This window comes from Myotis lucifugus, unplaced genomic scaffold (assembly GCF_000147115.1).
Source record: "Myotis lucifugus unplaced genomic scaffold, Myoluc2.0 scaffold_18, whole genome shotgun sequence".
Classification (NCBI taxonomy): Eukaryota; Metazoa; Chordata; class Mammalia; order Chiroptera; family Vespertilionidae; genus Myotis; species Myotis lucifugus.
Window position 1 is genome coordinate 6,545,704 of NW_005871066.1, and position 24,228 is coordinate 6,569,931.

Sequence of the window (24,228 nt, forward strand, 5' to 3'; positions counted from 1 at the left end):
ATTGTTTCTAACCCACAGGCTGTTTGATAGTTAACAGGCCACTATTTCTCACCAGACCCCGAATGTGAGAGAGAATGGGCTGAAGCTTGGTGAAATGGTAACAGGGTGGTTACTCCAGCAACAATTTGAAAATTAAATAGTCTCGGGGGGATGGGGGGGCTTCTGTTTTGCACATGAATATGAAGCTGTCACTCTATTCATTCTAGAGTTTAATGTAGTCTAAAACTAATGCACAATTTTGTGAATTTCACGGCAGCCTGAGTATCTTCTATGTAATTGTGCACGTGGGATTCTTCTATTTCTGAGCCTCAACTAAACCTGAGCAATGATAACACTGTTATTTAGGAAATCTGGTGTTACACAAAAGAAGTCTCTAAACAGGTAGCTCAAAAGATCTAGTTGTTTTCTAAATCTCTGGTAGATACCCAGGGTTGATAAATCTGAATTTTACATGTCATATTGTAAACATCAAGTAACACCACAAACATTTTTAAAAAAGGAAGTTTATTGGTCTTTAAATGGCTCAAATTGCAAATAAAGCAACTGGGTAGTGGCATCAGCCTAAGACATGTGATGTGTCTGTCAGTTGGCTTCATAGCACCTCAGTACCCAGGAGAGGAAAGGTCTCAAAGCAAAGTCACAATGTTAGTGGTTAGGACCCCTGGTTAAATAAGACCACAATGAGTACACATGGAGAGCGCAGGGCCCACGGGGCCGGTGTGACATTGGTACTTTAATTCTGACATGGCAGCCTATGAAAAATACCAAATAAAAGATGTACATCTCAAACCCTTTCAGGACAAATATTTAACATAACAAGCCAGGTGCAATATCTAAAGAGCTGAGTTTCTAAAAAGCCTATTTTCGTTAACTTTACTTACACGTCTGTTACCTGGAATGCCTGAACTATTGAAATTAGGACTGAACAAAAAGAAAGAAAAACTCTGCGAATCAATTGTCTTAGCTCCGTTCCAAAAAATAAAAGAAAAATCTGACAGTGGTAGATTTCCCACTGAAATTATGTTCCTAAATAGCATGCTAGAATTCTTCCAGTGGGCACCCCACACAATGGTGACACAGGCCTAAGGTTTTACCTGTGGATGCTTGTTTTCTGCACTGTACTCAGGTTTGATTGCTTGATGTTAACTTTAAGGAAAATATAGCTAGTGTTCATTATGAACACAAACAGGAGACAAATACACCTAATAACGCCCATATAGCCAAAATGTAATCTCATGAGTACATGTTTAAAAATTAACAGGTGGTGCCCTCCCGGGTGGCTCAGTTGGTCGGAGTGTCATCTTGTACACCAAAAGGTTACAGGTTCGATTCCCAGTCAGGGCAATCACATGAGAGGCAGCTGATGGATGTTTTTCTCTCACACCGATGGTTCTCCCTCCCTCCCCCTTCCTCTAAAAATCAATAAAAACATATCCTGTGATGAAGATGAAAAAAAAATTTAACAGGTGGCAAGCATGAATAGTTCCCCAAAGTTCTAGTGCAAAATGCATTCGTGCTACTGATGTTTTTCCTGTGATTGCTCCGAGGAGAAAAAACCTTAACATGCTTACCACTTGCAGAAAGAGATTTCCAGCGACTAGCATCTTAAAGAAAAAGAGGGTTCACTAAAATGTAACTGGTGCTGAATCCTCATAGTCTAAAATTATCTTACAGGTATATGCTGGCCCTTCGTTTTAAACTCGCGTATTGTTAATTAAAAGCATTCAGGAGCTCTGGAAGCTTACTTTGAAGAACCAGAGTATGGCACACATTTTAAATTTGAACAGACTCCCTAGCAGTTACTTCTCAAGAACCTTTGTATTCCTTACCAGGTATAGAGTCTCTCACCAGGACACACGGGGTAATGGCCCATGGCACCAAGGAGGACACACCCAGAATGATGGAACTGGGTATTTTTAGTTTCTAAATTAAGGCATATTTAAAAATGTCCATGTGCAAGTTTACACCACTCTTCTAGGTCAATCACCAGGTAATTAATGCCGGTTCACAGATAAATTACTCTCATAACTATATGCAACAATCATGCCACTAACTTTTCTTCTATATTTTGCATAATAATGGTTTAAAAAAGTGGTACAGTTTAACTATCGTTCACAATTGTCATTTTCAAGGCAGTAGGAGACCACAACATTTTAAAATGATATAAAATAGCTTTACCTCCCACTCTCCACCCCCAGCGCACCCCTTTAACAGTTTCGTAAAGACTGCCCTCAAAACACAAGCTCATACATTACATTCAGGATCGTGATAATGTAGGCAATTATGAAGTAAGTTGAACTTTGCTTCTTGTGAAGCCACATTAATTTCTTTTTAAAGCGAATCTGACTTTCAGTGCAGTTCCAATTCATGCTTTTAGTGATACATAACAATTTCCAAAATGTTAAAGTAATTTCAGTCAATTGAGCCTTCAATGGCAATGCTTATAAATTATATTTATTAGTATGGTCAAGATAAGAAAGGAGTTTGGGCTTTGATTATAAAATGCAGCATCTTTCTCTGATTCTCTTGGCTAAACTTTTCCTTTTCTTTTTTCCATTCTTTTCTTTGCTATCTTCCATCTTTCTGGCTCGAATTTCCCTCATTAAATCAAAAAATACCTAGAAAGAAGAAAAGAAGGTAAATAAAGCAAACAGACAGTATGAGCTTGGTACTTCTCAGAATCACAGCAGTAACCCCTGGACATAATATAAGAATAAATACTTAAGGGCTGTTTGGGGAGCATAGGGAGAGGAAAATTAAAGTCTACTTCTCTACGTATATTGGAAAAATGTAAAAATTGGGAAATTTTCTGAATTACACTTTTTGGTAAAAATGTTCACATAATATAACCTGGTCTTTCCATTCCAATTTTTAAGATAAAAGTGATGACAGCTCCAAAGATAAAACTCCTGAATTATGAAAAAGCCTAATTATAGAACACTTTGCAGATCTAAAAAGAATGTGGTACATCTATATACAATGCCATGGAAAGAACTACAAGCCCTATCCATCGTACAATTTAAAAAACAAACAACAGAAATTGTCTATCATCATATACAGAAATGCTATACATATAATATATAAACACACTATACATTTATATACTACATACTGTAAAAACCCTACTTATACGGGGAAAAACAAGCAAACACACTCTCCCTTAGACTCTGTATGGTGGCCTATAAATGCAAGCAAATGCTTGGAAAGATACACACATGTTGGCAGCGGTTACCTACAGGAAGGGGAGGGAAGTAGAATCTGGGTGAAGAGTGACTCACTTTTTCCTCATACTTCTCCCTCCAAATTATGAATGTTTTTTGCACAATAAGTATATTGTATAAGCAATATACAATGAAAAAACAAACAAAATAATATTAAAAAGCCAAAGCCTTTAGCTAGAAGGGTATTAAGAAGGTCATCAGATGAACCTGGCACCCAGTCAGTACACAAGCAGGTATGTCGGATGGCCCTCTAAATCTGGGTAATTCCTCTGTGATAGGCATAGCCTCCTGGAACAGGCTAGGCTCTAGCTCAACAACTCTGATGGTCACGAAGCTTTTTCACAAGGTGGATTCACTGACGGATTTAAATCTGCCTCTCTGAAGCATCTACCCAATGGTCCATTTGGAAACCAGATGAGGACAGGAATTTTGTAGGGAGATAAGTATCTGTTTTCTGTGACAAAACATGATACTTTTCCACTTGATAGACTGTATGGTTTAGAGCAGTGGTCGGCAAACCGTAGCTCGCGAGCCACATATGGCTCTTTGGCCCCTTGAGTGTGGCTCTTCCACAAAATACCACGTGCGGGTGCGCACGTACAGTGCGATTGAAACTTCGTGGCCCATGCGCAGAAGTCGGTTTTCGGCCTGGGCGAGTCTATTTTGAAGAAGTGGCGTTAGAAGAAGTGGGGGTGTCGGTCGGGCGGGCAACGGGAGACGCAGCTCGGGGGAGGTGCGCGCGATTCATGCACGAGTTGAGGATGGGAGAGTTGGAAGGGGTCGACCTCAGCGAACGTACCTCAATCAGATTGAGGACGTTTTTAGCAAAGGCCAGCTTAGGAGTACCCTAATGAAGTTAATAACAATGTACCTACCTATATAGTTTAAGTTTAAAAAATTTGGCTCTCAAAAGAAATTTCAATCGTTGTACTGTTGATATTTGACTCTGTTGACTAATGAGTTTGCCGACCACTGGTTTAGAGTATGTTCTACAACCTGCTCAAAACATCAGTGAGGAGAAAACAAAGTATATATACACTAATGCTATGATAATGTGCAATACTGCCTTTCAAAACCCCAAAGGTACAACCTTAAAACATATTTTTATTAATACTTTAAAAAACATTGGCCATAACTTTAGAGAAAACTCGTATACTGAGTAGAAATTTTATAGCATTCATTTTGTACAGATATCTTGGATCTATAGGAATCTGACCATGTGACTAAAAAAAATTTAATCAGCTTGATATAGTAATGACACTGTCTTAAGACCTACAGTAAGTGAACAAAAAAAATTGCTAATGTTTTTAACCTTCTGAATTCTGGATCAGGGCTGTAAATCTACAAGCACAAGGAGAGTTCCCTAGAACATGAGGCCACCTAGAGCAGCGCTGTTCCTCAGGCAGTGGGCTTCAGCAGTCCAGTCTGCACCACCTGGGAGACAACCAGTATGCAAACTCTCAGGTTCCACCCTGAACCAGAGCAATCAAAATCTCTGGGGAGTAAGACCCAGGAATCTGTGTCTTTAAAAAATACATATTTTTATTTATTTCAGAAAGAAAGGGAGAGGAGGAGAGAGAAACATAAATGATGAGAGAGCATCATTGATCGGCTGCCCCCTGCACGCCCCCTACTGGGGATAGAGCCTGCAACCTGGGCTTGTGCCCTTGAGCAGAATCGAATCAGGGACCCTTCAGTCGGCAGGCTGACGCTCTATCCACTGAGCCAAACCAGCTAGGGCGGAATCTGTGTTTATCAAGCACTTGGTGGGATCTAGATGGTTGGGGGCTGAAAAAGGCCCCCCTCTCCCCGGCTCTAAGCACCTGTGTTGCCTCAGCCCAAGAGGCAGTTTTCCTAAATACTGAGGACAATCGCTGGCAGCAGGGTGAAGTGCACCTGGGAAGGCTCCTAGAAACAAGTGTGTTCCTCACCTGGTCTCCAGGAAAGACCAATCTGAACAAAGTGGGACTATAAGGAAAGAGGGTAGGCGGTTTCCCTTTCCACTCAGGGCAAAACAGAGGTTGAGGATGGGGAGTAGAGTTATACAGAGATTTAAAAATCCTCTAATCCTGCCGAAACCAGTTTGGCTCAGTGGAAGGTCCCAGGTTCGATTCCGGTCAAGGGCATGTACCTGGGTTGCGGGCACATCCCCAGTGGGAGATGTGCAGGAGGCAGCTGATCGATGTTTCTCTCTCATCGATGTTTCTAACTCTCTATCTCTCTTCCTTCCTCTCTGTAAAAAATCAATAAAATGTGTTTAAAAATAATAAAAAAAATAATAAAAAATAAAATGTTTGGAAAAAAAAAATCCTCTAATCTAGGGCTCTTTCACTTTTGAGAACTTAAATGGGGAGACAGTTGTCAGCTCTGTGGACTGATACAATTCCTTCTAAATCATCCAGCCACCAATCAAGAAAAGAAAGGGGAGGGGGAAAAAAAGGCAAGCATTCAAGCCAGGAATCCCAGCAGTGCAACAACAAAAATGTACATTTGCTATGGTGTCTCCTGTTGTAATGTCTCTTGGAAACCAAGGGACAAAGTGAAGTAAGAAATCCCTAACATGTTGCACTTGAGCATTCAGGGCTGACAAAAAAAAAAAATCAACACATACTAAATTGTGATTTGAAAGTCTCAGAATTTCTGGACAAAATGGAACAGGGTTAAATCAAATCAACCTATTTTTAACATGGAGTACAGCAAGCCACCTTTACCTTGTCAACATTAGCTCGTGTTTTAGCAGATGTTTCCACATAGTTAACATTCCACTGATCAGCTCTGGTTTTTGCCTCTTCTACAGAAACCTGCCTTTTATCTTCTAAATCTGATTTGTTACCAACCAGCAGAAATGGAACATTCTCATCTTCTTTTACTCTTAAAATCTGCTCCCTGGATGAGAGAAAATGAGAAACATTAACATTACCTGTACTTGTTAAAATAACTAAAATACCACCTGCTTTTGGCACTTATTTGTTTCTGCATAATAACAATCAGCTCATTTATTCCATGGTAGGAAATGTGCAGCACTTCTTCCTTATTCTACCATCAACCATTTGAGTTACACATTCACTTAACTGAAAAAGGAAAAATACCCCAAGGAAGACAGTATAAAATATGGCAGATGAAGTACGAAATAAAAGTATCAAATGCAAGTTCCCCCTGAATGCTTTCCAGAATTCCACCTAGGATACATGACCTTTTGTCATCCTATCTCCTCAGATTCCACTTGGCTAGGACAGTTCTCAGACCTTCCTTGTTTTTGATGACTTTCACAGTTTTGAAGAGTGCTGGTTAGGTAATTTGTAGAAAAATATCTATTATGATTTGTCTGATGCTTTTCGCATGATTAAACTGGGGTCATGGGATTTTGGAGGAGGACACAAATGGAGAGAATGCCATTCTTATCACACCATATCAAAGATCCAACTAAATGTTTTTAAAGCCCCACACATGCTGGAAATATCTGGAAGTCAGCTCTTTAGTATAGATTTTGCATTTAGAGATAAGTTTCCAGCTTTGAAAGTGCCACCAATTTTACAGATAGCACTGCCCTTCCTAGTCATGTGACTCTGAATACAGCCCTTTTTTTTTTGCCTCAGTTTTCTCATTTGTAAAGTAGGACTACAATAATATCTTCCTTATACAATTGCTGTGAGAATTAAACATAAAGTGCTTAGCACATAGTCAATATTCAGGAAATGCTAGCTACTCTTATGGATTATTATTAATCCATTGGAGAAAGATGTTTTCTTGTAAAATCAACAAACAAGAGAAATTCGTGAGACAGGTTTACTAGCTTACTATCTTACAGATGCCTCTCCTTTGAAATCAAGAGACATTGAAACTATAGAAATGTAAATACTTTAGACTAAGAGAAAATCAGAAAATTAAGGGATTAGAATGACAGATCAGCAGGTGCATCTGATTTTGTAGGACTCGTACCGTGAAGTTTGACAGTATCAATCTTTGTCATGGTTTATTTTCAGGTTAGTTTATTTTGTGGCTCTCAGCATCTGCTAAATAATGCCACCACCTCCACTGCTGCTAACATTTTGAGTGCTCACAATGCAGCAGGTGCTTTAAATGTTTTAAGTGCTTCCCATTTATTATCTGATTTAATCCTCACCCCTAACTACAGTTAATACTAGTATTATCGTCCTACTACAGATAAGGAAAATGAGGCACAGAGAACTTATGTAATTTGCTTAGTCACAGTTAAGTAGAAGTAGGATAGGAGTTTGAGAAATCTAACTCCAGAGCACACACACAACTTCTACACTAGGTACCTCGGGGCCTCCCCATAATGGAATGTCTAACGGAACAAACCCTGTTCAAAAGGTTTAGTTCCCAAAAGTTAGTCATCACAAGAGACCCCTACCTCTGACACGGAATGAACACCAAGGTGTCCACTGGGCATTATGGTGAGGGTCTCCACGTTACAGGACATTTCCCCTGCATGGCAAAGTTACAAACGGGCAGAGGGAAACCTCTTTATTCTAGTTATAGTCATCAGAGCCAACCTGTGGGGGAAGATGAGGTAAAAGAAAGGTGGGAGAAAAGTGTTGATCATATGAAGACATTTACCTTTCTGAGAAAATGTTTTCAATTAGTTGTTTCAACTGAGGGTTAGGAGTGATACTAACAAGATAACTAGTGATACAATATGATGTCATAAAATACTTTAATTACAGAGTTTAAAAACAATGCCTTACATAAAAATGTTTAATACATTAAAAAATACACAGGAGGGAAAGGGCTGCATTTTAAAAAGAAAATTCGCCATATTCCATTTTAACAACATGAAATGGGATGGCCATATGGTGTGATAAAAGAGCCATCAGTTGTTTAACGAGAGCCAGTACTGCAGAGTTTTTAAAAGCAAGAATAGGGACCTCCTGATTTTAACTGCTTTGCCACTCCTAACTGCATGTCCAGGGGGAGGTCACTGAACCTTTGTGTGCTTCGGTTTCTTCATTGATAAATTTGGATAATATTTAACACACACACACTTTTAAGAAGTCACTAACGATATGCATTATTTATTTCATGAACTACTAAGAAAAACTGCTGCCAATTAAGATGTCATACAATATGACGCAGTCCTGATTTTAATAGATGACAAAATGTAAAAACTGTGTGTCTTAGCATCATTAGTACTACATTCACCTGATTACTGATGAAGTGATAAACACTCTGACTCAATGCTTGGATCCGAATTACTAGTTTTTCTAGTATGAATAAACTACGGACCATACATACAGTCACCTCCATCCTTCACTGATTTGTAGTTACCTTAAACATTCTTTTAGAAAGTAAAAATGTTAATAAGAGTACCGAATATGGGTGAGAGGCTGAGCTGTACAGTTCTAGAGTGCTATGTTTCCTACTACTCACATGATTTCTTGCAAAAAGCATCTCAACACTCAGCATTACTGGTATTAAATTTATGACGTATCTGTGAAGAGGATTTCGGCCAATCACAATCTTTTCCCAGTGCTGGTAACACCAATTTGCTGTTACTTTCTTACCCAGTTTCCTTTGTGAACAGCAGCCTAAACCAGTGGTCGGCAAACTGCGGCTCGAGAGCCACATGCGGCACTGTACATGTGCGCCCGCACATGGTATTTTGTGGAAGAGCCACACTCAAGGGGCCAAAGAGCCGCATGTGGCTCGTGAGCCGCAGTTTGCCGACCACTGGCCTAAACTAAGATGTTAATAACTGACTTACCACTCAGTCTCACTAACCACCAGGAATGTAAGAGTAACTCTAATTTGTGACTCTAGCACTTCTGGTCATATTATATATAATCATTAATTTATTTTCTTTAAAAAAAAACTTTTTTAAAAATATTTTATTGATATTTTACAGAGAGGAAGGGAGAGGGATAGAGAGTTAGAAACGTCAATGAGAGAGAAACATTGATCAGCTGCCTCCTGCACACTCCATACTGGGGATGTGCCTGCAACCAAGGTTCATGCCCTTGACTGGAATCGAACCTGGGACCCTTCAGCCCACAGGCCGACGCTCTATCCACTGAGCGAAACCAGTTAGGGCAAATTTACTTCTTAATAAATACCTACAAAGCTACTATGAGTCAGGTGCTTCAGGAAGATCCAGTATTGAAATTACAGTGTGATTAATGCTATCAGAAAAATGGCCATAGAAAACTTGGACGCAATGGGTTCAGAGGTGAGAAGACAACATTCTTTGAAGTTATTAATAAGTTGGTTTTATTAGCTGCTTTCCTGGATGTCAGAGAAAGATACTGCTGTGTCTAGAACATTCATACACATTTGCTTACTGTGATGCTCTCTTTAAATAGAGTTAAAGAGAGTATTATAGACTTTTAGAATAAGAAAGAACCTTTACAAACTGGTCCAGCTTCTTCATTTTTGACATAAGAAAAGTGTGAATCAAAAAAAAGCAAGAGAGTCTACTAACATTTCTATCAATTGTTTACTAAGCATTATATGTTACTAGAGGCCCAATGCACGAAATTCATGCAAGAGTAGGCCTTCCATCCCCCAGCTGCCGACACCAGCTTCCCTCTGGCACCCGGTACCCGGACTTTCCTTGCAGCCCCAGCTTTGTCCAGAAGGTCATCTGGTCTAATTAGCATATTACACTGTTATTATTATAGTCTAGAGGCCCGGTGCACAAAATTTGTACATGGGGGAGGGAGGGTCCCCTCAGCCTGGCCTGCACCCTCTCCAATCTGGGACATCCCTCTTGCAATCTGGGACCACTGACTCCTAACTGCTTGCCTGCCTGCCTGCCTGATCACCCCTAACCCCTCTGCCTGCCTGTCTGATCACCCCTAACTGCCTCTGCCTGCCGGCCTGATAGCCCCTACCTTGCCCCGCTGCTGGCCTGATCAACTCTAACTTGCTCCCCTGCCGGCCTGATCGCCCCTACCTTGCTCCCCTGCTGGCCTGATCAACCCTAACTGCCTCTGCCTCGGCCGGCCCCGGGCCTAAGCTGCAGTCTGGCCTCCCTCTGTGGGAGGCGACCTGGTGGATCAGGGGAAGGCGCTGCCCCCTTTACCCCGCTGCTGCTGCCACTGCTGGCCTGAGCCTTGGCCTGGGCCTCGCAGCAGCCGCCACAGCTTTGTCCGGAAGGACGTCCAGATGGTCGTCCAGAAGACATCCGCTCTAATTAGTATATTACCCTTTTATTAGTATAGATATGCTAGCAACTGTGCAAATTACAGGTGATAGGAACACTGACATGGATAAGAAATGAGTTCTGCTCTCAAGAATCTTTACCTATAAATCAAGCTCAGTATAAGTGCTATTGGAGCCGGGGAAAGTACATAGCAAACAGAGATGAAGAAACAATGGATTCCACTCTGAGAGGGGGAGGACCAGAAAGACTACACAGAGGAGCTGACATCTGTGGTGCACTTTGCAGGTTTGACCATGTGGACTGACAGTCCCCAAAAGCCCCTCCGATAATCGCTGGTCAGTCATTAGGACATTGTTGTTTATGAGAAGGGCAGCATACTGGAGGTACAACAGAGGAGTAATGAATGGTTCACTGTTAGCAATAGCCCAAGAGTCCTTCTCTTGGCATAAAAATACCTTATTTCCTTGAAATACCACTTTGGCTTTGGTGACTATGGTGATAAAATTTATTCCATTACCTACAATAGAACCTGCTATGACACAATAAGCACTCAAATATTTGCTGAATGAATAAGCACTGACATTTATGTAACTTTCAACCTGTCTCCCAGTGTTACAAGCTACCAGAATCTGCCACCCTTTGCACTTTACCACATACAAAACTGCTTCCTTATAGAAATCAACAAACTTAATTTTGTAAATAAATCCATTATTTTAAAAGGTTCTCAACGATATGCTTTTGTAAAGAATGTTCTTCTAGAATCCTTTAAGTTCTTGAGACTTTCAAGTGTACATAGAAAGGAATACTTTGTATATGCCCAGATTCAGTTCTTTACTCAGCCATCTGAAATAATTTCTTTCCTCAACTGTGGAAGTCCTTCTTGTTCTTCAGGCTCGTCTATTTCATGAAGGCCTCCCTGGGTCCTCTGTAATGATCACTGTTCATGTCTCCTACTTGTCACTAACTTGCTTTTGGTTTCATGCCTTACTCAACTAAGCTGTATGAATCTTGAAAACAAGACATGCTTCTTTTGTGTCCCCCATACCAAAGCAGGTACTTAACACAGAAATAAAAACATATAATTAAAGAATACTTTTGATTATGCATGTAGTATTTATGAGACTACTCAGGAGCTTATTTATGTTACATTTCTCTTGGGTATAAAGGGAACCCCTCTCTCCCATACTCCTCTCTCCATCAAACCAAATGGATGTCAGATTTTGATTAAGCAAATGGTAAATAAGATAGAAAAGATATTACACAAAATAACCTAGTGTGCTAATCTACAGTATTATTCTTTCTATTAAAAATCTCATTTCATGCTGTTAGGACATCTATATTGTGAGGAGGATGGCAATACGCCTGCTGAGCACTACACAGGTGCTGAGAAAACAGTGACTAATGAAGAAAGATTTAAAATGTGGGTCAGAGCTCCATTATGTGATCCAAATGTCAACTATTATGGCAGCAGTAACACTCTATTCCAAAGAGAAATACTACTATAATGCATGAAGAGACTACTGTAATGTTGGGTAGCGAGGCTGTCACAAACTCAAGCTCCAATACAGCTGGAACTGGGATAGCATCTGCGTATAAGTACATAGTGGACAGAGCCACATATCAAAGAGGGAATAAACAAAATTAGACAGAGTGAAAGCCTACCAAGTAAGAACCTCTAGTTGTCCACATGTTTCTGGGGAAGAAACTGTTATGCAATAAGAGCATCAACATTACTCCCTGACATACCTGAAGTCAGCTGTGGCTGCAAAGGATTCCATTTCTGTAATAGAGAACACACAGAGGAAACCTTCCCCGCTCCGGAAGTAGTTGTCTCTAATGGCAGCGTAGTCCTCCTGCCCAGCTGTATCCAAGATATCGATCTGCACTTCCTCCCCATCCAGCACTACCTTTTTCCGATAGCTGTCTGCTTTGGTAGGCTCATAGTCCTCCACAAACTAAAAAAGATGAAAAATCCATTTAAAAATTAGCTTTACTTTTCAAAACTTCTTATTTTGAAATATAAAGTCACATGAAGTTTCCAAAATAGTAGAGAGATCCTGTACCCCCATTCAGTTTTCCCCAATGGTAAAGATGGTATTAATTTAAGTTTTCATTTTAGACAGCCTCATTTGTAAAAAGTGAGGCTGTTTACAGCTTGAAATGTGTGCCTTTTTTCTTCCTTAAAACACTACCTGCAAACACTATTACATAAGTATAGGCATACCTTAGAGATATTGCAGGTTTGGTTCTAGACAACCACAATAAAGCAAGTTGTAATCTTTCTGTTGGTGGAAAGGGTCTTGCCTACAATTTGGGAAACAAAACCTGTGAAGCGCAGTAAAACGTGGTGCTATAAAATGACGCATGCCAGTATTTTATTAAATGTGTAAGAATCCCTATGTGACTCTAAATAACAATTTTCATGCCAGAATTGTGGAAATAAGGAAATAACTTGAAAGTAAGTCTATATTCAGGTAAACACTGAAAGTACCATTAAATCTTTTCTTTCTCCAAAATGAATCAAGTCAAACTGGCTTATACTTCTCTGCAGAATGTTAAATCTTGAATTTTGAGATTTCTTCTCAAACTTTTGATATATATATTTAATCCTCATCCAAGGATATTTTTCCACTGATTTTTTAGAGAATGGATGAGAGGGAAAGACCTCTGTCCGAAGTACTGATGTGAGAGAAACACACAGACTGGTTGCCTCCTGCATGCACCCCGACCAGGGCCTGGACCCGGGAGGAGTCTGCAACCAAGGTACGTGCCCTTGCCGGAATCAAACCCAGGACCCTTTGGTCCACAGGCCGATGCTCTACCCACTGAGCCAAACAGGCTAGGCCTGATATTTTTAAATAGTAAATTAAACAACTTTACATGCCCACTTCTATTTTCAACCTCATGAATCTCACCTTGATATTTTCATCAGTGCATTATTGTTAGTGTGAGTCTATATATGAACACACTTTTATTAGTTCCTATAAATATTTCATTCTTTAATACTCTCTTATTTATTTACTCACTGTCTATATCCTCCTGCTAGCATTTAACCTCTAGGAGCAGGTGCTGACTACTGGGACTTACACTATATCTCCAAAGTCTAAAATAGTGCCTTGTACATTTTAGACACTCAATAAAGAATTATTTTTTAGAAAATGAACAGAGTATGTTTATAACTACAAAAGCTATAGAACATTCTATCATATTTACATGCTAATGTTTTACAAATATTTATGAACATCAAATGAATATTTATATTTATGAATATTAAATGAAGGCTTAACCATTCATCAAAGGTCAGGATTGTGAATATTATTACTTTTGACCTCCTTATTGTCAAGGAGACGGATTTAGGATTAGGTTGAAAGAGTAGCTAGGTTTCGGTCAGAATTGCTGAGTCGGTAAACTCTGTGCTCTCCTCCTCCCATGACCCCACAAAATTACAACTAAATTATAGACCAACCATTACTGAGATGAGACCACCTGAAGACTAGCTGCACACACGTCCTAAAACTAAGGGTATAAAGAATCCATATCCAGACTGGTAGGATGGGTGAAGACGTGAAATGGGCAGGCCCCACACTAAGTATCAGGAGGGGTATCTTGGCTGTGGAGGTCCCCCTGAGGAGGAAGTGGATCCAGCCTTATACCAGGCTCTGCAGACCGAGGTCTGAAAGAGGAGCCTGCACATCTGGCTGTGCATTTGAGAAAGACAGGGGACTGCTGGAACTGATGTGAACTTCTTGGGAGGCCAGCAACAGAGTCACTCACTTACAAACTCAGTAGCTCTAAGTTCCCATGCAAGGGCAGCAGCTTGAAAACCACTGGCAACATCTGGGGAGGAACTAAATTGACTGACTTCAGGAAGGGGGCTGGAGGGGGAGAGATCAGGGCAATTCTCTCTGTGGACAGAAAAGCTGGCAGGTGCCACCGTTCCTTTGTTGAACTCCCCCCTCAACCTAGCCAGCCAGGCACAAGTGGGAGCCAAATCTGTGCTCTCCTTTAACCTGGCTAACACCATACACCCCACCCTGATGATTCCAAGACCCTGTCCCATCCAACTCACTTGCCCAGCCCAAGCCTCTTCCAGCAGCTCCTACAGAAAAGTACCCTGCCTTGGCTACTGCTGTGAACTTTCCCAAAATGTCTGAAAGATCCCCGAACCCCCAAAAGCAGCAGTGACCTTGGTGTACCTTGTAGCTCTTGTAAGCAGCCCCAAGCCCAACAAAAGTGGTGACAGGTCTCAACTTACACTGTTAACTCCCATCAACTTGCACTGTTAACTCCCATCAGCAGACCCCAGGCCTGGCATAAGCAGTAGCCAGTGTTGGCCTGGAACACAGCTTTAACTAAGCAGCCACAAACCTGGCAAGGTGGTGCCTGGTCTCAATTTGCACTATGGTGCCCATCACAGGGTCCCATGACAGGAACGAGTAGCGCCCAGCCTCAGCAGACAGTGTAGCCTCTCCCAAGCATCTCCAAATCCAGCGCCAGTGGCAACCAACTATACATCACTTTGAAGCTTCTACTTGGGAGACCCCAAGCATGAAACAAAAGGCAGCTGACCTTGACCTGCACTGGAGCCCTTTCCAGGAGGCTCCAGACCCAACATGCCCAGTGACCAGTATCACAACACACCACAGCATCTCTCTAGCAGCTCCACAAATGACAAACCTAAAGGCCAGACTCAGTGGGCACCAGTGCCCCACTAAAGCAACTCTTACTCCAATGGGTCAGTCAAGACACAACAGCATGCCTGCTACTGTCACAGTCACCCTCATAGGCAGTCAGCCCGAGGTCAACCCCACTCACTCACATGCCAACAGCAACTGAACCCCAACTACAACTGGTGGGCACACACAACCCACACAGAAGACATTCCTGGGGCACCAAGCACAGGTGACCAGGAAGACTGTATTACTGGGCCCCATAGGACACCTTCTACATAAAAGATCACACTATCAAGACCAGGAGACATAGCAAGATCTACTTAAAAACAGACACAAACATACACACACAACCAAAGTGAAGAGACAAAGAAATTCTTCCCCAAAAGAAAGGACAGGACAAAATGCCAGAAAACTAAGTAAAATGGAGACAAGCAATCTATCACATACAGAGTTCAAAACATAGTTATAAGAATGCTCAAAAACCTAGGGGAAGAATAGATGAATTCAGTGAGAACTTACACAAAGTGATAGAAACCATAAAAAAGAACCAGTCAGAAATGAAGAATACAATAACTGAAATGAAGAATGTGTTAGAGGGAATCAACAGCAGATTACATGAAGCAGAGGACAGAATCAGCAATGTGGAAGACAAGGTAGAAGAAAACATCCAATCAAAACAGCAACAAGGAAAAAAGAAAAATATGAGACTAGTTTAAAGGACTCCCGGGACAACATCAAGCATAACAATATTCACATCACAGGGGTACCAGAATAAGAAGAGAGAGAGCAAGGAATTAGAAACCTATTCAAAGAAATAATGAATGAAAAGTTCCCTAACTTGGTGAAGGAAATAGACATACAAGTCCAGGAAGTGCAGAGTCCCAAACAAGATGAATCCAAAAAGGCCCACACCAAGACACATCATAATTAAAATGCAAAAGGTTAAAGACAAAGGGAGAATCTTCAAAGCAACAAGAGAAAGGCGATTACCTACAAGGCAGTTCCCAAAAGACTGTCAATTGGTTTCTCAACAGAAACTTTGTAGGCCAGAAGGGAATGGCACAAAATATTCAGTGATAAAAAGTAAGGACCTACAACCAAGATTACTCTACCCCACAAGAATCAAAGCAGATAGACATAAAGAGCTGCCTAGATAAGAAAAAGCTAAAAGTGTTCATCACCACCATGCCAGTATTTTAAGAAATGTTAAAGGGAGGAGGAGGAGGAGGAGGAGGAGGAGAAAGATCAAAGGTATAATAATAAAACAGCAATAACTGCATAACTATCAATAACTACTTTAAGTGTAAATTAATTAGTGCTCTAGTCAAACGACATAGGGTAGCTGACTTGATAAGAAAACAAGACCCAATATATGATGCCTACAAGAGACCCATTTCAGATTAGATACACCTTGACTAAAGAAAAGGGATGGAAAAAGATATTTCAGACAAGTGAGAGCAAAAAGGAGAGCTGGAGTCACAATACTTATAGCAGACAAAATATACTTTAAAACAAAGGCTATACCAAAATAAAGAAGAGCACTTCATAACCATAAAGGGAACAATACATAAAAAGGACAGAACACTTGTAAACATCTATTCACCAAATGTAGCAGCATGTAAATACCTAAAGCAAATATTGACAGCCATAAAGAGAGAGCTCAACAGTAAGACAGTAACAGTAGGGGACTTTAACACTCCATTGACAACAATGGGTTGAACATCCACACAGAAAATCAGCAAGGAAACAGTGGCCTTAAATGATGCATTAGACCATATAAATTTAATTGATATTTTTAGAGCACCTCACCCCAAAGCAGAATATACATTCAAGTGCACACAGAATATTTTCCAGAACAGACCACATGTCAGACCACAAAACAAGTCTCAATAAATTTAAGAAGACTTAAATCATATGAAACATCTTCTCTGACCACAATGGTGTGAAATTAGAAATGAACTACAAAAAGAAAACTGAAAAAACACACAAACATGTGGAGGCTAAATAATGTGCTAGTAAACAATGAATGGGTTAACAATGAGATCAAGAAAGGTATTAAAAGATACACCAAGTCAACCCAAAATCTATGGGACAAGATAAAGCAGTTGTAGAGAGAAAATTACAGCAATACAGTCCTACCTCAAGAAGCAAGAAAAATCTCACTTTATTCCTAAAGAAAATAGAAAAATAAAGCCAAAAGAGATTATAAGGAAGAAGATAATAAGATCAAAGCAGAAAAATTTTTTAAAAGATCAATGAAAGCAAGAACTGGTTCCCTGAAAACATAAACAAAACTGATAAGCCTTTAGCCAGACTCATCATAAAAAAACAGAGAAGACTAAAATTATTAAAATCAGAAATAAAACTGACAATTGATGCTACAGAAATATAAGAATTGTAAGAAAATACTATGAACATTTGTATGCCAACAAATTGGGCAACCTGGAAGAAGTAAAAAATTCCTAGAAACATACAATCCTCCAAGATTGAATCAGGAAGAACCAAAAAATCTGATGAAATCAAATCAGTACTCAAAATACACCCAACAAAAGTCCTGGAACAGATGGACTTTCACCAAACATTCAAAGAAGAATTAACATCTATCTTTCTTAACCTATTCAAAAAAAATTGAAGACGAGGAAAGACTCCCAAACTCATTTTACCAGGCTAGTATACTCTGAAAAAATCAGACAAAGAAAATTCTAGCCAATATCCCTGATGAACATAGAGGAAAATCCTCAACAATATATTAGCAAGTTGAATTCAGCAATACATTAAAAAGATCATACACTGTGATCAAATGGAATATATTCTCAGGATTCAAGGTTGGTTCAATGTGAACAAATCAATTAACATGACAGATAACACCACATGAATAAAATGAAAGCCCTGTCTGGTTTGGCTCAGTGGATACAGTGTTGGCCTGCGGACTGAAGAGACCTGGGTTCAATTCCGTCAAGGGTATGTACCTTGGTTGCAGGCTCCATCCCTGGCCTTGGTCAGGGTATATGCAAGAGGCAACCAATTGATGTGTCTCTCTCACATCAATGTTTTTCTCTCTGTGTCTCTTCCCCTCCCTTCCACTCTCTCTAAAAATAATGGGAAAAAATCCTCGGGTGAGGATTAAAAAAGACAAAAAGGAAGGTAAAAATAATATGATCACTTCAATAGGTGCAAAAGCATTGACAGAATCCAAAATTCATTCATGATAAAAACTCTCACGAAGTGAGGAGGATGGGGAATCAAACCTTAACATAATAAAGATCATATATGACAAACCCACAGTTACCATAACTTTCACCATAGCAATCCGATAAGGGGGAAAAAAGGCATCCAAATGAATTCCGTAAAGTAGCAGGACACAAAATTAATATTCTGAGACTGGTTGCATGTTTAAACACCAATAATGAATTGTCAAAGAAATTAAGAAAACAATGCCATTTACAATTGCATTGAAAAGAATAAAATATCTAGAAATAAATTTAACCAAGGAGGTAAAAGACCTGTACTTGGAAAACTAGAAGACACTGAAGGAATAAAAGAAGATACAAACAAATGGAAGGATATTCTGTGCCCATGGATCGGAAGAGTTAATATTGTTAAAAATATCCATACTATCCAAAGCAATCTACAGATTCTATGCAATCCCTATCAAAATACCAATGGCATTTTTCACAGAATTAGACCTAAGAATCCTAAAATTTATGTGGATTCACAATAAACTCTATATAGCCAAAGCAATATGGAGAAAGAAGAACAAAGTCTGAGGTATCATGCCACTTGTTATCAAACTATACCACAAGGCTTTTGTAATCAAAACAACATGGTACTGGCATAAAAACAGACATAAAGATTAATGTAACAGAATAGAGAGCCCAGCCATGCTTCTATGGTCAACTAATATATGAGAAAGGAGACAAGGATATATAATGGAGTAAAGATAGTGCATTCAATAATTGGTGTTGGGAAAATGACAAACACATGGAAAAAAACAGAAACTAGACCACTTTCTTAAACCATAAACAAAAGTAAACTCAAAATGGGTTAAAGACTTAAATATAAAACCTGAAATCATGACATTCTTAGAAGAAAAATAATAGGCATTAAACTCTTTGACATCGGCCCTAGCAATATTTTGGGGGGCTATGTCTCCTCAAGCAAAAGAAACAAAATAAAAAATGGGACTAAAAACTAAAATTTTTATTACAGTGTAGAAAACCATCAACAAAACAAAAACTTACTGAATGGGAGAAGATATTGACCAGTGATGCATTCGATAAGAGGTTAATATGCAAAATTCATAAAAAAACTCATACAACTTTTCACCAAAAAACCACCAAACAATCCAATTACAAAATGGGCAGAGGACCTGAACATTTCTTCAAAGAGGTCATACAGATGGCCAATACACATAAGAAAAAATGCTCAATGTCACTAATCATCAGAGAAATGCAAATTAAAGCCAGAGGAAATACAACCTCACACCTGTCAGAATGCCTATCATCTATAAATCAACAAACAACATGTTGTGTAGAAAAGAAAACTTCATGCACTGGTGTTATAGGACTCGAAATTGGTACAGCCACTGTGGAGAACAGTATGGAGGTGGTTCCTCAAAAAACTAAAAATAGAACTGCTACACGTCTCAGCAATTCCATTTCTGGGTATTTATCTGAAGAAATCCAAACCACTAATTTGAATAGACCCATGTACCCCAATGTTCACTGCAGCATTATTTACAATATCCAAGATATGGAAGCAACCGAAGTGTCTACTGATAGATGAATAGATAAAAGAAGACGTGTACATATATACAATGGAATATTACTCAGCTGTAAGAGAATGAAATCTTGCCATTTGCAACAACATAACACCCTTCACTTAGATTAATATTCTAAGTGAAGTCAGACAGAGAAAGACAAATACTATATGATTTCACTTATATGTGAAACCTAAAAAATAAAATAAATGAACAAACAACACAGACACAAACTCATAGATATAGAGAACAAATGGATGGTCTCTATATCAGAGAGGGGTTTGTGGAATGGATGAAAAATGTGAAAGGAATTAATAAGTACAAATTGCCAGTTATAAAAATAGTTATGGGGATGTAAAGTACAGCACAGGGAATAGGGAATATTTTAATAACTATGTATGGTGTACTAGATGGCACTAGATTTATCAGGGTGATCACAAGTTATTTAAATGTCTACTCACTATGGTGTACATGTGAAAGTAATATAATATTGAATGTCAGCTATAATTGAAAAATGAATTATAAAATTTTTTAAAAGATGACAATGATTTTAAAAAAGAAAAAGGAAATATTAATTAGGATGCTAGAGCAAGTACTTTGTGGAAGAATGTCTTGTAAGCCATAATTTTTGAAAAAGGAAACCATTATTCTTACCACTTGACAAAGTGTAGTTTGTACACTTTGATTTTTTTAAAAAAGAAGAGCCCTAGCCAATTTGGCTTAGTGGGTAGAGCATCAGCCTGCGGGCTGAAGGGTCCCAGGTTTGATTCTGATCAAGGGCACATGCCCAGGTTGCGGGCTCGATCCCCAGTGGAGGGCATGCAGGAGGCGGCTGATCAATGATGCCCTCTCATCATTCATGTTTCTATCTCTCCCTCGCCCTTCCTCTATGAAATCAATAAAAAATAAATTAAAAAAAAAAAAGAAGAGTAGCTGTTAAAATGAATAGTATGGACAACAGAATTGAACAGATAAATTAGTAATTTCATTTGAAGTACTATTTCAATTTCCCCTCTGTTCAAATTTTTTATTATAGTCACTGACAAGTGAGACAACTGATAGATTTAAGATTTTTGTGTGTATGAAAAATATGGTATAGAAGGATGCAATAGAAGAAGACATGGGGTGGTAGAAATCTGCAAGATTTTTTTTCAAGAGACCAATGTAAGCAGGTTGAATAACCTCTCTGAGGGTTTGTTTTCTCATCTGTAAAATGGGAATACCACTACCTACCATGCAGGACTTTTATGAGCATTAGGTAAGAAAGAGTAACCACAAAACCCTGCTTTTATTAGAAGAATTGAGGATAAATGCTTAAATTAGGTGACCAACTCTTAAATTATTTAGACTTAATAATAGTCTTCCAGGGAAAGAATCTGGATCGATAAAGTCTGATATATTATATGCACACAAATCTGATAACCTGTCTAGCAATTACATTTTAGGCATACAGCCTTTACCTGTTTAATGGTGAATGTAGTACCATGCCAAATACACAATAAAGAACCTTTTAACTGAAGTTATTATAGGACACCTTATGTATGTTAACCTCAAGTCTCAATTAGGTACTATATTCACCAGTTCTATTAATTCAAGGTGAGAATTGCCATTAAAACACTAAAAATAAAGGCCCAAGTTAGATTGCTTAAGAATAGGTACTGTTTCTAGATCTGTTTTGTTTTTTTTTAAGGATAAGGTTTTTATGAACTTTGAGTTCTTGACTTGGTATATAAATCTGTATATAAATGTTGGTTCTGAATTTAAAAAGGAAAAAAAAAATTAATAGTGTTCAAAGATTCAAGGAATTAATCCAAAACAACACCAAACTAAGCTAGAGAAATACTCTCTGAAAACCCAAACTTTGATATCCATTATAAAATTAGCACTTACCTCATCATACATGAACTGCAGAGTCAGAGCGGACTTGCCAACACCACCACTGCCCACCATGATGACTTTGTGTAAGGCCAAAGAATTCTGACCCTTGGGCTTATTTGTGGCCATCTTATATCAGTTTTCACCAAAGGAGTAAGGAGAATCTAAAAAGAATGAGAGAATAAGTAATGCTCAGTATATTCTTCTTCAGAATCCAGTAAAGGAAAGAGGTATGATGTCCTTATGCTTCAAGATACTAGTTTTCATCCTGCAGTGATTTTAAACAGATGGCAAATGAAATGTGCTCATTTAAGAGAAAAACCACTTATCAGAGAACAACACCTTGCCAATAAAACAAGTATATAACTCAAGGGCATTTCTCTTATAATAGTTTTTAGTAATGAGCTGTGACCAAAAGTGAAAACATCCCAGTGCAACCACATGTTGACGATAATAGAGTTGTATGAGAATATAATCACATAGATTATGAAAACCGGTTAAATGATCACTTTGTTTTCATATTAACCTCTATTGGCAATAATTGAAGAGATATTTTCCTAGTTCCAGTAAGAAACTGGACAACAAAAGAAGAATGCCAACTGAAAGGCTTATTTCAGTTTAGAAAAGAAGAAACCACATCCCAGCAAATTGGTAGTAGAATTATGAATAGAATCCAACACCATCTACCCCAACTCCAAAGTATCCTAGCACTGGAATGTTGGGTGGATGGCTAATAAACAAATGTTTCAAGTCCTGGGTCTTGTGCCCTTCTGTGGAACAAGCATCATTTGTTTACTACGTGCATGTGCTCAGCGTGGAAAGGCCAGGTTCCTTCAGAAGCTGTACTGGTGAGGTACATTAACGGCACCCAGTTACCTTTGACTATGGTACCAGGTCTTAGAAAAGGAGGCCACGAGGTCACAACAAACACTGACTCTGTGTGGAGGACCAAACAAGAAGAGTTTATCTTATTAGGAGATCCGGGGACTTACCTTTCCTTCTCAGCATCTCTTTGACTTATTTTGGCCACAGCTCACAGGACCACACCCCATCCTGCCTACTTCCCTATATTGTGCTAATCTCTCCCAGTTTAGCTGCATCAGACACACACTGGTCTCCCTTCAGTTCTTCATATGCTCTTCTCCACCTCTTAGCATTTGCTATACAGTTTCTTCCATTTGGCACATTCTTATTCTAGCTGGCAAACTCCTCTGTTTTAGGATTTCAGCCTTACCTGAAAATCTCAGTCTAAATTAGGCTCTTCCCTGTCCTTTGCTCTCTTTCCTTGGGGGCCATGGGCAGTTGGCGGGCTTGCCCCACCCCCGATCGGGGTGGGGGGTGCCAATCAGGGGTGGGGGTGGCTGGGGGGAGGGGCCCCAGGTGATTGGCGGGCTAGCCCTGCCCCCTGGTTGAACTCTGGTCGAACTTTCGGTCGAGGAGATAATTTGCATATTACCCTTTTATTATATAGGATTATTATATAGGATAATTGCACTTTGGGAAAATGTCTTTGGGACCCTCTTCCTTTTCTAAGTCACAGACTATATTTTAAATTGTTGTGGAAGGAAAAGTGTTTTAACCCAGTTGGTATAATTGCTAAATGTTTTGCTTTAAAAATGAGCACACAGCTCTGGCCCATGTATCTAAGTGGTTAGAGCATCAGCTCGAGAACCAAAGGGTCACAGGTTCGACTCTGGTCAAGGGCATGTACCTGGGTTTCAGGTTTCCCTGGTTGGGGCATGTTGGGGAGCAAACAATTCATGGGCTCTCTCACATCAATGTTTTTCTCTGTCCTCGCTCCCTCTCCCCCCTTCCATCCAGTCTCCCTAAAATCAATGGAAAAAATATCTTCCAGGAAGGATTAACAAAACGAAAAATGTACACACACACAATTTTAGAGTATTAATTGATATGGTAACACCCTGAGCTCATGTGATACTTAATGTTTTAAAAATAAAACCATAGTTAAGAAGCCATGAAATGATTACAGCTACTGAGTAAGGATTATAATAGTGAGAAAGAAGTAATTTCCTGATTTATTTAGACATACCAGCAGCAGCATGCTCTGTAAACCTGTGTAGGCTTGGTTTACACTTATCTGAAGTGTACTATTTTCACTATTTCTGAGCAGTGGTAGTCAGTCAGAATAGAATGATCATGTCCTTGGTATCCAGGAAAAAGAGGGACTCAATCCTGTTGTTTGAGTTGAATTGAACTTCGAGCCTTCAAGTGTGGATTCTTTACCGTACATTTCACAGTTTAAGCTGCTTCTGCTAAAATGATCTATATACATAAAAACCTAAGCAAGTGGCCAACCAGTCAATCGTTACCTTAACTTAGCCTACTGTCTTTTGCACCTACCATAACATACCTTTGGAATGGCAGGGTAACTCTCCTTTTCCCAGACCCCTCAGGGCACAACCAATGCACCCCATGGAGACCATAATTCCTCTCACTGCTATTATCATGCTAATTGTTGACTATTAACTATCCTGTACCCACCTATGTAAAAGATGTAAATGTCTATCACTTTACTTTTAATCCAATCCCCACTTTGCTTCCTCCCATCTCCCTTAT

General features: G+C 39.3%; 1 protein-coding gene across 1 annotated transcript; it reads right to left on the reverse strand.

Annotated features, from left to right (window-relative positions):
• Window positions 1-487: 487 nt before the first annotated feature.
• Window positions 488-21,815, reverse strand: RALA (RAS like proto-oncogene A). Its single transcript, XM_006085359.3, has 4 exons — window positions 21,667-21,815; window positions 12,091-12,299; window positions 5,933-6,107; window positions 488-2,618 (listed from the first exon to the last, which is right to left on the reverse strand). Exons 1-4 carry the CDS (start codon window positions 21,778-21,780, stop codon window positions 2,496-2,498), a joined length of 621 nt encoding a protein of 206 aa, XP_006085421.1. The 5' UTR covers window positions 21,781-21,815; the 3' UTR covers window positions 488-2,495.
• Window positions 21,816-24,228: the final 2,413 nt, after the last annotated feature.